We start from the raw sequence: 17,878 nt of genomic DNA, 5'->3' as shown, positions 1-17,878 counted from the left end.
ATTGGCACAGGACAGAGCGGAGTTTAGGGCTGTTGTACATAGGGTCGATATGAGTCGCAGGCGACTCGACGGCACATAACAACAACAACAACAATTATTATTTAAGCAGGTACCAATAAAAAGGAAGGAGCTCTGCTGGCCTAGTGGCAAGAAGTTGCACTGCAATACCAAAGGCACGAGGTTCAAATCCACCGGCCGTTCTGCGAGAGAAAGATAAGCAATCTCCTTGTGTGCTACTAACCGCCTCTGAAAACTCCGAAGGGCCACCTATGGGTTGGTTCTGATTTAACAGTATACAACAACAACAATAAAAATGTAATGAACTTTAGGAATATTAGATTGAAGAGAAGAGTAAGCAAAACCTTTCTACACTGTGCGGAGTGCAATGATTAAGAGTCTAAGACTTATCTGAAAGAAATAAAAGAATAAAGCTTTAATGTGTTTTTCTTTTTAAAAAAAAAAGAGTCTAAGACTTTTAAGAAAGCACCAAAACAAAGTACATATAAAATCCACCTCTAATCCTATTAACATCATAATGTCAATCAGTTTTATTACCTCTCCTATGCTTGACTCTATGCTTGACTCTATCTTCAAAATAGGGATGAATAAATACTTGAGGGCTATATAACACTGAGCCTAGTGCCTGTCTAATAATTGTTCAATAGAAGTTGTTATTTCTACTTGTAGTAAGAGCCATTTTTGAAAGATTCCTAAAATATTATTTTCTAAAGTAATGCTCCACATAAGATTTCATAAAAGAAGGTAAAAGGCCATAACCTGAATGATCGGGGGCTTTCATCTGCCATTTAGAATGGAAGCTAACTATTCCTTCTCATACAAAGTACAAAATACTAGATTTTAACAGTACAAAATTACCATGTCATAAAATAACGTTTCCCAAAGACGAAGTGCTTTGGGAAAGTCTGCTGTCAGAGATCTCTCCAAAGTACTGAAGAGCAATGATGCCAGTCTGGAGACTAAGGTGCACCTGATCCAGGCTATAATCTTTGCAATTACTTGCTATGCATCAGAGAGCTGGACAATGCCTCGGGATGATAAAAGGAGAATTGATGCCTTTGAGCTGTGGTGCTGGAGAAGAGTGTTGAATATATCATGGACTGACAGGAGAACAAATAGGTTCGTCCTGGAGAGGGTAAAGTCAGGATGCTCCTTGGAAGCAAGGATTCTGAAGCTTCATCTGACATACTCTGAACATGTTGCAAGATGGGATCAGTCCTTGGAGAGGGACGTCATGTGTGGGAGGGTGGAGGGACAGCACAGGCTAGGAAAACCCTCGATCACATGGATTGATTCAGTGATTGGGGCAATGGGTGTAGGTGTGTCAGAAACAATAAGATTGGCAAGGTATAGAGCAGCGTTTAGGGCTGTTGTACACAGGGTCACTATGAGTTGCAGGCAACTCAATGGCACATAACAACAACAACACATTAGTCTACACAAAAAGATTTCATTTCCTCCATAAGAGGAAATATCCTCTTATGGAGGAAATTAAATGTTTCTTCTGCTAGTGTCTATTTTAAAAACAAATCTATTAAAACAAAAAAGAACCTATTATTTAGCTGAAGGACTCAAAGGCCCACAATCACAACAACATACATATTTTATTATATTGCACTTTTACATATATATAACTCACATTTGGGAGGAAAAATTCTCACTGCCAGCATGTTGATGTCAACTTACAGTGACCTTTTAGGACAGAGTAGAACCGTTCTATAGGGTTTATAAGTCTGCAAATCTTTGTGGACATTTCTGTTGTTGCAACAACATATGCCATATAATTGAAAATGACCAATAACCGACCCTCTAGTGGGTTTTCAGAGGCAGTAAATGCACAAGAGGACACTGTTCTCCTCCTGTGAAGCACCTGGTGGATTACAAATACGTGTCTTTGGGATTGCAGAACAGTTTCTTACCACTAGGCCACCAGAGCTCCCTTTATAGAAGTACACTCACACTCTCTTCTCCTTTGGAGCAGCTAGTGGGTTTGAAATGACAATCTTTTGGTTATCAGCTAAATACTTAACCACTCTTTACTGAGGTAAAGAGCCCTGATGGCACACTCAGCTGCTAACTGAAAGGTGGGTTGTTCCAAAGGCTGATGGCGTTCATAAAGGTTCATCTAAACCAAATCCCTGCCATCAAGTTAATTCCAACTCCTAGGAACCCTACAGGATAGAGCAGAATTGCCCTGTATTATTTCCATAGCTATAATCTTTACAGAAGCAGAATATACGTCTTTCTCCCACGGAGCAGCAGGTAGGTTCAAGGCATCAATCCTTCAGTAAGTAGCAAAGCATTTTATCACTATACGAAGGCTCCTTCCATAAAGATTATAAACTAAGAAACCCTGTAAGGCAGTTTTCTCTCATATGCAGGGTCACAATGAGTTGGACTTGACTCGGCAGCTCATACTACTACCATCAATAAAAATTTAGAAATATACTAAATGGCTCACATACACACCAGGCTGTATCTCCTTATCACACACAAGTTTTAGTATGAATGAGCTCTGTGAGGGCCACAAAGACAGACAGTTTAGCATCTTTTCATCACTGCTCTATCCCCACGGCCTAGAAGAGTGACTGGCCCACAGGACGCATCTATTTAAGTACTGTTGAAATTACCCAGATAGTCTAACACAAATGTTTACCAGGCCCTCTCTTCTCCCTCTTCCCTGAGTTTCACTTATTAACTTCCCAAAACTCAGTAAGTCAGAAGTAGTACCTTTGCCTAAACTTTCTCTTGCCCAAGGTGGAGTAAGCATGGGCCTTCTGCATTCCCACACAGTGTGCTTACCTCCAACATTGAATTAATCACTCAATTCACTTTATATGTCTTCTCCTACTAGCAACTACCACTATCTTCGGGATAAAGAAACTGAGTTTAGAAAGATCAGGGTAAAAGAAAAAAGAAAGATCGTGCAATTATACCAGATTATAGAGTTAGTAAGTCTCAACTTGAAAAATCTGTGCTTTTACTACATCATTTGTTTCCCTCTCCCCTCTTAATTAATTAAGAACAAAATCTAGAAATATTTCCTTTTTCCCCCACTTCTTAAGACGTTAAGAAAGGAACTTTGGGGGTGTAGTGCATTTTAAGTTGCACCACAAACCAGGCAAAGAGTTCAAATCCATAAGCTGCTCCAAGACAATGGTGGTCAGTTTCCTCTTAAAGATTTACAATCATTAGAAACTTGGCAGAAAAGGACTGTGAGTCAGAATCAACTCAATAGTAATGAGTTTTTAAGAATTTTAGAACACTGCCTTTCCAGGTGATAATCACTCACTTACTCATTGTCATAGTTGCTGTTATGTGCTTTCGAGTCTGCACTGACTCATTGGTGACCCTTCCACAGGTTTTCAGAGGCTGTAAATCACATGGTAGAAGGCTGCTCATGTCTCTCCTGCAAAGTGGCTGGTGGAATTGAACTGCCTACCTCTGAATTGTTAGTGTAACTTCCTACCCACTAAGCCAGCACAGCTGTCTATATAAATATTATTTCCTACCTGTTCTTTGCCTTCCAGACCTCTTCTCACTTGTTGTTCAATAAACTTGGCAGTTTTTTCTTCATCGTCAAGGTCCTGCTTCTTTTTTTTCTCTAGTTCCAGTTGCCGGCGGATAGTTTCTGGGTCTCTATCTATATACTGAATATACCAACCTTTTGGTGTTTCATCCACTTTGCATAAGCCTTAAAAACATAACATAGTCCATAAGTTTTTAGGCAATGAAAGCCAAACCTAAATATAAATAGAATATTCTATATCTGCATTATTTACTCATTTTTATTTAATGTACTCACATAAATAAAATAAAAAGCATATATTAATTTTTCCATTTAAAATTGTTAAAATTTAGATGCTTTATTTTATCTCTATAAATAGGAAAATATATTATCTTGATTTTTATATTTCTATATTAGGGCAACATATTAAAATATAAAAGTCACATGAACTGAGTCCTATTTTGTATTTCTCAACTGTGTATTCAACGAACTCTTGATACTATACTAACTTGAAATCTGTTCCCAAAAATGGAATAAGGTACTACACAGAATAAAGAAATGCACAGACACAAATTTCTTTCTTTTTCCAAATGTTATGCATTATATCAGAAAAGGTAAATTTAAAACCACCTTAAGAGAGGATGGTGTACAACCAAGAGAGAATATCGACTAATGAGACCTTCTAAAAATTAAGTCCCTGTGTGCATCAAAAACTTTTTCCAAAAGGGTGAAAAGAAAACCTACAGACTGGGGAAAAACATTTGGCAATGACATCTCAGACAAGGGTCTCACAACAAAAGTTTACAGAACACTACAGGACTTCCACAAGAAAGACAGATAACCTAGTCACAAAATGGACAAAAGACATGGAAAGACTTTTCACAAAGACAAACAGATGGCCAAAAGACACATGAAGAAATGCTCAAAATGACCATAAGAGAGATGCAAATCAAAACCATCATGAGATATCATCTCACCCTAGAAGCAATAGCAAAGTTTAACAGGACAGCAAGCAGTCAACATTGGAGAGGATGTGGAGAGACTGGAACTCTCACACACTGCTCGTGGGACTATAAAATGGTACATCCACTCTGGAAGGCAGTTTGGTGTTTCCTCAAAAAAGCTGAATATAGAAATCCCATATGACCCAACCATTGCATTACTGGTAATATATCCCAAGGAAAATAGAAATGAGACACAGAGATTTGTACACCTATGTTCAACGCAGCGTTAGTCACAATAGCAAGAAAATGGAGACAGCACAAATGTCTATCCACAAAAAGACTGAGAAATTATATGGTACATTCACACAAGGAATACTATGCAGCAAAGGAGCAATGAATCTGTCAAGTACTATATAACATGAGAAAACTCTAGAGAGTATTATGCTGAGTGAACTAATTCGGAATGTGTGAAACACAAGATATGTGAATGATACACAATGTTTACAATTTTCTTTTAACTGATGACTCATTTATTTGAACAAGATGAAAATATCTCTATACCGTGTCCTTTTATACAGAAAGTAGAACATTTCAAATATATTAGTTTTCCTCTTTTCAACAGAATTCACCTCAGTATTTACAAATTTGTATGTAAACCAACATAAAATTAAAAAAAAGTGGAGGGGAGCTCTGGTGGCCTAGTGGCAAGGAGCTGCAACTACAATCCCAGAGGCAAACGGGTGGAATCCACCAGATGCTCTGCCGGGGAAGGAGGGGCAATCTCCTCCTGTACTAGTCAGACCTGATTTGACGGCACGCGCACACAAAAATAATAAAATAAAAAAAATTTAAAAAAAGTGGAGAGAAAAAAATTTTATAAAACAATGAGATATTGTCTGGTAGCACAGTTAATTTAAATAATGTTTATTACTTCCTTTAATCTTTTTAGTAAATTTAGATTCTGTAATTGCAAAAAAGGCATAATTATTCAGATGAGGCTTAAATTTATTAATAAAATAGGAATAGACCTTTGTGGGGGGAAAAAAAGAGAGTATGAAAACTCTCCTAAATAAGATAAGCATTATCATAGTGTGCTGTGGAGTCGAAGCCAACTCACAGCTGACCCTTTAGCAGGCTGCTACAGGCAGTAAATCACAGGGGAGGAGACTGCTCAGGCTTCTCCCACAGAGCAGCTGATGGATTCGAACTGCATGCCTTTGGGATTGCAGCACAGCTTCTTACCACTAGGCCACCAGAGCAAGTGAAAAAAAACAAACCCAGAAGAGACTGTAAATACCTTTAATATAAGTGGAGGATGCCTCAGTGATAAATCTTTGCATTGTCAAAAGAACTGCTCAGAAATGTACATAAAATTGTAATAAAATCAATCATCTCCCTCAGTTTTTCAATTGTCCTACTCATTCTCATTTCCAGTAATTTACATAGACATTATGACAATTTTTTCTTTCTGAAATGGAGTCATTTATTGCAATTATTCTTACCTTCTCTGCCCAACCACTTGGTAAAATCAGTCAGTGTTTCCCACTGAGTAGCATTCATATGGATATGTTCTCGATGACTTATATACTCATTATATACAATGTTGTTGTGGACTCTCTTGGTGCCTGAAAATAAAATACAGGATTGTTATCCTGAGAATATTGTAAAAAAGGCAAAATTAAAATCTGCACAATATTTAAGATACTTACCAAAACGTCTCCTGAGAAGTTCTAGAAAATCATTTCGAAATTCCCTAATAAAGAATTAAAGAACAGCATTAAGATAATTTCTACAAATATGTAGGATTGTATTTCTGAGATTTGAACAATCACATCCAAATAATATATGATATGTCTACATTGTAAATCTGTAAAAAACTGAACAAGAAAATAATTCTAAACTAGATTATAAGAAAAATCAAAGTAAAAAAATCAGTATGGAATGGAAGTGTTTTATGTACGCAAAGTAGTCATTGCAAAAGTTATTTCATATCATAGGAATGGATCCCTCAAGAAGGCTAATTTTAGCGCTACTGAAAGTGTTATGATAGCCCCACCCAATATATGATACTAATACTACCTTTATTTCACATGAAATTAGTACATATTATGAAATATGTCCATCTAAAGGAAATAAAATATTATCAAGTACTCAATAAAATCAGGCGAATAAAATACAAATCTTGACATTTAAGGTTACAAGCTGACAAAAATGTGGCAATCAAATGGAAAAAGAGATGTAACAAAATTCCATAGAAAGAGCTGAAAAGTAGATTCTTAAATTCATAATACAGACAATGTAAAGTATAAATAAGATTTAAAATAAAATGGTAAAGATGTTAATTTTCAGCTAGAAAAGAGAGAGAAAAGCAGGTCATATCTGAGAAATTAAAATAAATTTAATTTGGCTAAAGTACCAAACAGAGAAAAGTAAAAGTGAGATGAGGGTAAAATAGAATGTTAGGAGGGATGAGGTGGCAATTTTTGAAGTCCTTTAAATTTTATCCTAACAAAGGCGAGCTTTATGTAGGCACTGAAAAAGCACTAAAGAACAGTAAGTTTCAGAAATGATTTGCTAATTTATGTGATTTAGAAATATCATTTTGGTGGACAATATAGAAAAAAAATCAGATTATAGTCTCAAACATCAAAATTACCTGAGAACTTGACAGAAATACAAACTCTGAATTTTGTATCTTAGTAGTCTGGGTAGTTATTAACCAGAAGCAGATGCAAAACAGGTTTGGTAAACTAATAAGTTCAGCATTAGAAATAATGACTTTGAAGTACCCTTAGGACATACAGATTAGAACTGTCAGAAGAATATCACTCAAACACCAGGAAGGAAGATCAAAATTTTTAAGCTGTTGTTGATAATATGCCTTTAAGTCTTCTATGACTCATAGTAACCCTATCCTGGGCCATCCTCACCATATCTGGAATATTTGAACCCACCAATAGTCGGTCTGTCAGTCCAACTTGTTGAAGGTCGTCCTTTCTTTACTGACCTTCTAAATTTCCAAGAGTGTTATCTTTTCCCAAGGATTGGCCTATCTTAACAACAAAATATGTGAAACCAAGTTTCATCATCCTTGTCCCTAAGGAGCAGCTTGGTTGCATTTTCTCCAGGACATACTTATTTGTTCTTTGGCAAGTTCAGGGAATATTCAGTGCATTTCAACTCCCCAACTCAAATACATCAATTTTTCTTCTGTCATACTTATTCACTGTCTAAATTTCAGATGCATAGCAAGTAATAGAAAAGGTCATGCTTTATTGACATGGATAGTGCAAAAGTAAGAGAGTAAACCTGTTAGCATCTTAGCACAAATTAAGGTAGTGGTGTCAAACTATACTGGCAGTCAATGTATTCTTGATATGAGCAGTGAAAATTATTATATTAATACATGTCATGCTAATATTTTAATATACTGTCATCAAATAAGAATTGCACATAAACTGCTTCTGCCAGTGTATTCTTAGAGGGAAGGCACCTACTCACAAAGTAAACTACTTTTTATAATGAATTATCATTTTTATTTGAAACAAAGGGAATTAACTAATAAATAAAAATATTTAATGTTTCTCTGCTTTAATAAAGCCATATAACAAAAGCTTTTGGGACTATAGTGATTTCTAAGAAGTAAAGGAGTTCTGTCTGAATAGCTTCTGTTCCAATGATTAGTACAGATTAGTTTCTGTGAGGCAGAGTTCAACAACAATAATCCAAAGGTCAAAACTGCTGCAACACTCATCATCCCTGACCTTAACTATTCCTCCTTCTTTCAGGCACCCATTCCCATCTATGTCTTTGGATTGTTATTTGCTAGGAAGTCTCAAAGAAACTCAAAACTCATCAGGGAAATGACTCATGCAATTGTGGATAATGAGGCAAGCAGCTGTACATGGTCTCAGAGACTGGCAAACAATTGCCCAGGAGTCCTTGACAAATTTCCGTCTTTTCCATCTATCATGATGTTGCCTATTGGTCCAGTGGTAAGAATTTTTGTTTTCTTGACACTGAAACGTAATCTTTGATCTTCTGCAACAAGCACTTCAAGTCTTCTTCACTTTTAGCAAGCAAGCAAGCAAGCAAGCTTGTGTCATCTGCATAATACACGTTATTACTGATGAGTCTTCCTCTGATCCTGATGCCATATTCTTCATCGAGTTCTGCTATTCATATGATTTCCTTGGCATACAGATTGAATAGACAGGAAGAGAGGATACAACCTTGACACACACTTTCTTAATTTTAAACCATGTAGTGTTCCCTTGCTCTGTTTGCACAACAGCCTGTGGGTCTAAGTTTCACATGAGGACAATTAGGTGTTTGGGGATTCCCATTCTTCTCAGTGTTAGCCATAGACTGTTATGATTCACACAATCAAATGCCTTTGCACAGTTAGACCACAAACAGATATTCTGATATTCTCTGCTTTCAGCCAGGATCCATCTAACATCGGGAATGATATCCCTGGTACCACAGCCTCTTCTAAACCCAGTCTGAACTTCTGACAGTTCTCTATGTCCTGTTCTAGACGCTTCTGGATGATCCTCAGCAGTATTTTGTTTGCATGTATTATTAATGATACTCTTCAATAATTTCCACATTCTATTGGGTCACCTTTCTTGGGAACTGAACAAAATATAGATCTCTTCCTCCAAATTTCCTAGGACAGATTGGTGAGCTGCATCTGTTCACTGAAACATGTCAATTAGTATTCCATCGATTCCTACAGATGGAGGCTCTGCACTATGCTCACCATCTCTGTCTTGCTTGAGCTCATTTTTATAGTCACTGTGTCAAGTCATCTTGCTGAAAACCTAGCCTACTCACCAGGCACCACACAGAGTGGCTGTGACAGAGCCGACCTGACAGAAACTGAACAGAACTGTAAGGGTTAGAACATCAATATAGAAATGAAGCAGGCATTAACTGTCCAACTAAGTAAAACTTATAACAAATGTCTCTGAGTTACTTACTCTGAAAAATAATCCATAAATTGTTGAGGATTTTCTGAAGCCAGCAAGAGTTGTCTCTGATGAGATTCGGACATACAATGACACTTAAAGCCATTCTACAAAAAATGTAAAGGTTGCAGTTAAATTCTTAATTTATTAGACCATCCTAATAAGCTCTGAATAGAAGCATTCAATTAAACCCTAAAAGCTGGTCATAAACTGTGTTGAAAAAAGAAAAACAGCAAATCACTTAGTCTTCTAGCTGTAAATACCTTATCAAATTTTGTGGGTTTTTTTTTTTTACTGTTTATGGAGTAGAGCTCTGTAATCCTGTAAACCAAAAAAAATCCTTAAAATCAAACAGAAAGAAAAATTCTACTTTAGAAAATAGATAATAATAAGAGATATTATTTATTGGGTATAATAATAGAAAAATGACTTCTGTTTTCCCCCTTAATTTAACAACTTCCTCTTCAGTCCCTATTATCACAGTGTAAGGCAAGTATTAGCACAAAAACTTTCACTCAATTTCCTCTAGTTAGGCTCATTTTTCAAAATTCATTATTGCATATTACATAAATCTTGCATTAAATATTTAGTACCTTTTTCAGAAGCTTTTTTTTAAAAACCCAAAATGTAAGCTTTAACATTGTTCCTTCTGTCCAAATATCTGGCTTTATTCCACATTAGTAAGGCTCTTTTGGTGTCAATCATGGTTTCCACTCTAATACTGTCTAAAAGATAGTGGATGCAACTACAGTAGTATCACAGAAGAAAGGCCTAGCAATCTACTTCTACAACGATCAGACTCAATGAGACCCTATGAAGCAATTTTACTTTATAACACAAGAGATTGACTGGAATTGGAATCGACTAAATAAAAATGGATTTTATTTCTTTGTTCAATAATATTAAGAGTCACGAGTGGCAATACTTAGGATGCTTTGTTAAATGATCCAAGAAGCATTAAAACAAGATGGAAGGAGTAGACAAGAGTCACTGTACCAGAGGAATTGGCTGACACAGAAGAAGTTCACGAAACAACGTATGAATAAGACCCTGTGGTGATGAAGGAGGAAGTTCAAGCTGCTCTGAAAGAACTGGCAAAAAACAAGGCCCCAGGAGTTAATGACATACCAACTGACATATTTCAACAGATGCTGCCCTGGATGTGCTAAGTTGTGCCAAGAAATCTGGAGGCAGCCAGCTCTGGCCAACTGACTGGAAAAGAGAGATATCTGTTCCCATTCCAAAGAAAGGTGATCCAACACAGTGTGGAAATGATCAAACAGTATCATTAATATCACACGCAGGCATGTGAAAATTATCCAAAAACGACTGGAGCAAAACGTCAACAGAGAACTGCCAGATGTGCCAGCTGGGTTTAAAAGAGGCCATGGTACGAGGGATATTATAGCTATTGTTAGATGAATTTTGGCAGAAAGCAGAGAGTACCAGAGGAATGTCCATCTGTGTTTCATTGACTATACAATGTGTAGATCCACTGTGTGGATAAAAACAAACTGTGAAAAAAAAAAAACAACTGTGGCTAACTCTGAAGAGAATGGAAATCCCAGAACATTTGATTGTGCTTATGTGAAACCTATACTTGAACCAAGAGGCAGTCATTAGAACAGAGCAAGGAGACACTGTAAGGTTCAAAATTGGGAAGGGTGTCAGCCAGGGATGTATTCTGTCTCCATACCTTTTCAATCAGTATGCAGAACAGATCATCCGGGATATTGGGCTATACAAGGAGGAATGTGGCATCAGAAGTGGAGGAAGATTCATCAACAACCTGCCTTATGCAGATGACACAAACCTGCTTGCTGAAACTGAGGGGGACCTGAAGCGCTTGCTGCAGAAGGTCAAGGACTGCAGTCTTCAATATAGCTTGAAGCTCAACATCAAGAAAACAAAGATTCTCACCACTGGGCCAATTGGCAGCATCAGTATGGATGGTGAAGAGATTGAGATTGTTAACAGTTTTAGTTTGCTTGACTCCATAATCAATACTCTTGCTTTGCTTTGCTCCACAATCAACACTCTTGGTACCAGCAGCCAGGAAATCAAGAGACGAATTGCACTGGGAAAGGCAGCTGTAAAGGACCTCTCCAGAATACTGAAGAGCAACAACATCAGGCTTGAGACTAAGGTGCACCTGATCCAGGCCATAGTCTTTGCAATTGCGTGCTATGTGTCAGAGAGCTGGACAGTGACTAGGGATGATAGAGAATTGATGCCTTTGAGCTGTGGTGCTGGACAAGAGTGTTGAATATGCTATGGACTGCAAGGAGAACAAATAGGTTTGTCCTGGAGAGGGTGGAAGTGGGATGCTCCTTGAAGGCAAGGATTCTGAAGCTTCGTCTGGCATACTTTGAACACGTTGCAAGGAGGGACCAGTCCTTGCAGAAAGACATAATGTTTGGCATGGTAGAGGGAAGGTGCAAGAGAGGAAGACCCTTGATGAGATAGATCGATTAGTGATTAGGGTAATGAGAGTAGGTGTGTCAGAGACAGTGAGGTTGGCACAGAATAGAGCAGGGTTTAGGGCTCTTGTACATAGGGTCGCTGTAAGTCACAAGCAACTCAAGGGCACATAACAACAACAACAACAACCGTATTAAGAGTTCTGGTGGTGCATTGAGAACTAACTATAAAAATTGCAGTTTGAACCCACTAGCTACACCACAAGAAAAAGACATGGCAGTCAGCTTCTGTTAAGATTACAACTTGAATATCCTGTAGGGCAGTTTGATTCTGTTCTACAGGGTTGTTTTGAGTTGAAATCAACTTAATAGGAGTGGTTTTTCACTAGCAATATAAATTTAAAATGTGTTCCTCTATATTTCCTCTCAGTCACTCAGAACTCAGTACAGTGAGTGTAGGTTCCTTTTTCATATTAAATTTGGTCCTGGATCTATGCTACCTTCTTAACTAACAACTCTTATTCATGTTCAATAATATTGTTTCTGTCCTAAGTTCAATACCATATCTTGCATATAATAGTTTCTGAATCTTTAGTCAACCAAGAACAATGTATACAATCTTTCCCTCACCTCAAGTCAGAGTTCCCTCTTAAATGTATCTTAAGAGAAAACTTAGTTTCAAAAATAAAAAATCAAGAACACATACCACACATTTAAAAAAATAAAATTAAAACAAAATGTCATTAAATTCTAGAACATCAACTTTTAGAAACTCAAGGAAATTGGAAGCATTTATAGGTGAAATATTCCGATATTGGTCATTTGTTTACTTTAAAATATTACTTTAAAAAACACAGAAAGATATTAAAAACATCTCAGCTCCACTCTTCTTACTGCTAAATCTTCGACCAGTTTTGGGAGATGGAGGCAGGGAAGGGTGCTTGTAGGTGCCAACTTCATCCTCCCCAAGCCTGTTATCCTAGGTGGGAAAGGGCAACAGCACACAGGTCCAGAACCACCACAAGAGCCTTACTTTAGAGTAAAAGGAAGAATTAAGCATTTATCCTACCTAACCCATAAACTTGTGGTTGCTGTGAGGCTCAACACTGTCACACTGATGTGTGTCAAATGCGTTAATGGCTGGTTACCCAATGCGGACAGAGTGGGATGGAGCTCCCCAATTAAAACAAGCTTGGAAGGAGGGGTGGCATCCACTTCCATAATAGCTTGCCTCTAGAAACCCTATGAACCTGGAGAGAGGATGAGAGACACCCAAGCATTGAGGACTCTCCTTCATAGGGTTGCTACGAGTTGCCTGCGACTCAACGGCCCTTAACAACAACATCCCATAAAAACAGAAGTACCAAAGCCACTGCTTTCAAGCTGACTGTGAATAATAGCAACTCAAAAAAGAGCTCTGTAGTTGTATAGTGCAGTGTGTTACATGTCTCATGGCTAATTGAAAGGTAAATGGTTCAAATGGACCAGCTGCTGCACGAAAGAAAGACAGGCAGCCTTCTGTAAAGATGTACAGCCTCTGAAACTTAATGGAGGTCAGTGTAAGATGTAACTGATTTGATGGGTATGGGTAGATATGGATAGCAACTCAAAGGACAGAGAATTGCCCCTAAGGATTCCACAGCTGTAATCCTTTCAGAAACTGACTGCCTTATCCACCTCCTGTGGAACAGCTGGAGAATTCAAACTGTGGCCCTTTTAGTTAGTGGCCCAATGATTCATGCACTATGTCACCAAGACACCTTGACTCTTAAGACTGCTATTTAGGGATAGCACTTAAAGATAACCAGTCCTAGCTGACAAGAAACAGCTCCTTTCTACAAAAGAATACTAATGAATGCACTAGTTATGAAAGTACAAAGAATACGCACTTGAAAAAGAATAACTCCTAATCAAATAAAAGGGAGCTCTGAAACTCAGTAGTAAGAAGCTGCACTGCAATCCCAAAGAAATGCCGTTCAAATCCACCAGCTGCTCTGCAGGAGAAAGATGGGCAGTGTTCCTTGTGATTTATTGCTTCTGAAAACCCATTAATGTCAGTTATGAGTACTTCCAACTTATACTACTTAACAACACAAGACTTGGGAGGAGCCCTGTTAGCATAGTGTGGCCACTACAATCAAGAGGGAGTCAGTTCAAATCTACCAGCTGCTCTACAGAAGAAAGTTGGACGACAGTATGTCATAAAGATTCAGTCTTGAAAATTCAATGAAGGTTTTTAATGCAAAGAAATCGACTGCATGAGTTAAAGAAGGCAAAGCCAGCTAGAATGAGCATTTTGATATACACAGAAACTAAGAATGCTCTAGTACAATTTACTCACAGAACAGTCATATTAAGGGGAAAAAAGGTTGGGGGAAACTATGAAAAGAGGGGATAAATAACACATTCAAACAGAGGAGGGAAAGAACTGCTTAAAAGGAATACATGATTAGTTATTATTTGTATGACAACAGTCCAGAATAAAAGGTGCATAGTAAAATGGACTGGGTTGGGGGTGGGGAACTGTACAACAATGAAAAAAAATTTTTTTTTCCAAAGAGAAAAGCAAACTGGGAGAAGAGAGGGAGGAAAATGTGCAACAATGAATGAACAGAAATTCAGTTTCTCTATAAACTTTAACTAAAATCTCAATTAAAAAAAAGAAAAAGGGGGGAAAAAGGATTCATTGTGGTCCACATTTAAAGACATATGAAAATCGTAAGATTCAAAATAGATTCATGACTTTTGATTGGATATACATTTCTGTAGAGATTTCTGTAGAGGAAGGAGTTTTTCAAAACATTTGAAGGAAAAGTGGAAATTTAAATGTAGAATGTGTATCATATAAAAACATATTTACTAATTTTGTTATGATGACATATTATAAAAAAAATCCTGATATTTTGGAAATACAAACTTAATTGTTTATGGATGAAATATCCTGATATTTGCAATTTCCGCATTTCAAAATATTTTCTTAAATGAAATATAGAAAAAAAAAAATACTTCAAAGGAGATTGCTAGAAAAACAAATAGGTTTGTCCCAGAGAGGGTGAAACCAGGCTGCTCCTTGGAGGCAAGGATTCTGAGGCTTCATTTGACATACTTTGGGCATGTTGCAAGGAGGGACCAGTCCTTTGAGAGGGATGACATGCTTGGGAGGGTGGCGGGACAGCGCAAGAGAGGAAGATCCTTGCCGAGATGGATTCATTCAGTCACTGGGGTGGTGGGGGCAGGTGTGTCAGAGACAACAAAGCTGGCACAGATTAGAACAGGGTTTAGGGCTGTTGTACATCGATTGGGTTGCTATGAGTCACAGGTGACTCCGCGGGACAAAACAACAAAAATGTATATTCATTTTTTGACAGAATTTCATCTTAGTTTAAGAACTAAAAAGAAATGGAAGAAAACACAATTTAACTTGCCCAAGAACACATAGCTAGTAAGTGGTGAGGTTAGCCACATTTCATTACCATGCTGTTTTATATTAGCTTGACTCTATTGTCCATAATCTTAACCAGAATACTGTTCTGGGTTTGGCACACTGATGTAAGTGCTCAAGAAACACCTGGCGGGAGATCTGACGGCCTAGTGCCAAGAAGCTGCACTGCAATCCCAGAGGTACACGGTTCGAATCCCCAGATGCTCTGCTGGAGAAGGAGGGGCAATCTCCTCCAGCACCAGTCAGATATAATTTGACGGTACACACACAAAAAAAATAATATTTTAAAGACATTTAAAAGAGAAAACGCTTGGCAAATTGTTGGAGCTACTTTCTTATTTAATATCTAAAAGAGGTGTGAAATCCAATTATTGTTTCTCTTAAGAGCCACGTCAAGTCAGATATAATTATTCTTATTATTATTGCCAGAGCACACGGCATTGTATTATTATTCACATTCTGGTATTACGATTGCTTGGGTAAGATCACTTCCTTTGAGAAGTGCAAAATCGTTTTCTATTTAATTTTTTTTTAAGTTGACTTGAGAGGAATAAGTCAAAGATCATTGGTTAACAAGTAGGATTAAGGATGAAAAGACTATTAGTTCTATCATTTGCCCTATGCAGACCCCAGAAACCCTGCTGATCACATCTGCATGACTGAATATCCCAAACTCTTAACCCCAGCACGAAGCCAGATTTTCAGCGGGGTCCCTCCTCCACAAGAACAAGGGGTTAGTAATCGGGAGATGGAGCCGTCCCAGGCCCCCTTACCTCATCTCGGCACTGCTTTTGGCACATTTGACAATACCAGCGAAGCTTCTGAAGTCCCTTGGATTTGATCCTGTTGGCAATGGCCTTGGGAGTAAGGAAATCTGACTTTCCCATCGCGAAAACAACAGCTAATAACTCTCAAAGCCCAGTTCCTAGGTAGCCGGAAGCGGAACGAGCGATGGAGAGAGAGGGTGGGACAAACAATAAGGGCGACTGAGTGACAGAAGTCGGCGGCATTGCAAAGACTAACTCTCAACGCTCGCGAGTTTTCCTTCCCTCTGGCGCAAGAGAGCGAGATTGAAGGCCAAAGGAAAGTGGGAGGGGTCTGCGGGAGACTTCTGCGCGTGCGCAGTGAGGGTCTGTCTGCCCGACCTTCAGCAAGGCCTGCAACCATCATGTTTTCTCGGGCAAACCTCGTTGTCTCGGCCTGGGCTGTGCAGCCACAATGGTATGGGAGCTTGCGGTAGGAATGGAAGAATCGGGAGGAATGGGAGAGCTTGGTCTGATGGGCCGGAAAAGGGAATGGAGCATTGTAGGACGAAACTGGGTTCTGGAGCTAAACTAGGCCTGCTTGTCCCCGCGAAGTGCCGGGAAAGCTGTGGCTGCAAGAAATGCCTTAAAACTGGGAAGGGCTCGCTGAGAGGGCTCGCTGGTGATCGCGAGTCGGCACAAGGTCATGCGGAGTCTCCTGAGACTTGCTGGGCCGGGCTGAGGGTGAGAAGAGTGGTAATCCTGGACCTGGAGATTGTGCCTTTGCTCCAGTAAGATCGGGACGTTCTTGAATTTCATTCATCTAATAAAATGCTCATTTAGGATCTACCACGTGCCAGGAAGCTTAGTATTGTGGAATCCTTTGCAAGGTCCACAGATGAAGGTGGAGGGTACCTAAGAAAGGTCTAAGGGAAGGTTGTGCTATATGCCCTTGACGCTTTTTGAAACCCTCCACTGCTGGGCCAAGTTTGAAGTGCGCCAGTGCAGAGCTGAGTAAGCTATCAGTGTTCTCGTTCTATCAGAACATTTATCAAGTAGCTGTTGTTCAGCAGACTCTGAGGGCACTGGACAAACGAAGGTGAACTTTTTAAAAATGTCCTCATCGGCTAATAGCAGTGTTGATGCAGAAGGAACTTTAAACATCTGTCGGTTGTCATGGAAGGGAGAGGAAGACACCTTGTACTAAAATGAAGCCGTTGTGCTGAGGTACTAACCCCGCAAAGTCATGAATTTGTCCTAAAGGAGAGATAAGTGCTATCTGTTAACAGTAAGTAAAGAGTTACAAGTTTAAGAATTTTTAAGATCGGCCCCCAAAAGATTGCACATTAGGCTAGGCATAGGTAGATAAAACTTGGTTTGTACACAGTACTAGATAAATGTTGATGCTTTGTACCATAGAGTCAGAAATGACCCATATCTACCCCTCCAGCGGGTTTTCAGAGGCAGTTAATTGCACGGGATGAGATTGCCCATCCTTCTCAGGTGGAGCAGCTGAATGCCTAGTACTGCTGCTTGCTTTCGCATTCCAGCACAGCTTATTGCCACCAGGCTGTCTAGAAGAATTCCTAACATAATGAGAAGACTTATTTCCTATAGATTGGGTCATAGCAATTCCTTTATTTTACCCTATGGATGATTTATCTTCTGACATCCATTTTGGTGGTCTGTTCCACAATCAGCTCCAGGCCTAGTTTTCACAGCTGATATTAAGCTTCTCCAGCGGTTCCTTCCACAGATGTAGTCGATCTGATTCCTATGCATACCATCAGGTGAAGTCCATGTGTATAACCTGCGTTTGTGTCTCTTATA

The 17,878-nt window shown here is 38.7% G+C and overlaps 1 protein-coding gene across 1 annotated transcript in view; it reads right to left on the bottom strand.

Annotated features, from left to right (window-relative positions):
- The window catches only part of KIN (KIN, antigenic determinant of recA protein homolog (mouse)), a 28,004-nt gene extending 11,812 nt beyond the window's left edge, over positions 1–16,192 (bottom strand). The window contains exons 1-5 of the mRNA XM_006891855.1: positions 16,079–16,192; positions 9,456–9,550; positions 6,180–6,223; positions 5,973–6,095; positions 3,531–3,712 (exon numbers count right to left, since the gene is read on the bottom strand). Coding sequence (XP_006891917.1) covers positions 3,531–3,712; positions 5,973–6,095; positions 6,180–6,223; positions 9,456–9,550; positions 16,079–16,192 — 558 coding nt within the window. The remainder of the gene's footprint in view (positions 1–3,530; positions 3,713–5,972; positions 6,096–6,179; positions 6,224–9,455; positions 9,551–16,078) is intronic.
- Between the last annotated feature and the right edge of the window lie 1,686 nt (positions 16,193–17,878).

This window comes from Elephantulus edwardii, unplaced genomic scaffold (assembly GCF_000299155.1).
Source record: "Elephantulus edwardii isolate Elephantulus edwardi_28Jun2011 unplaced genomic scaffold, EleEdw1.0 scaffold00105, whole genome shotgun sequence".
NCBI lineage: Eukaryota > Metazoa > Chordata > Mammalia > Macroscelidea > Macroscelididae > Elephantulus > Elephantulus edwardii.
This window is presented reverse-complemented; position numbering and strand designations above follow the sequence as displayed.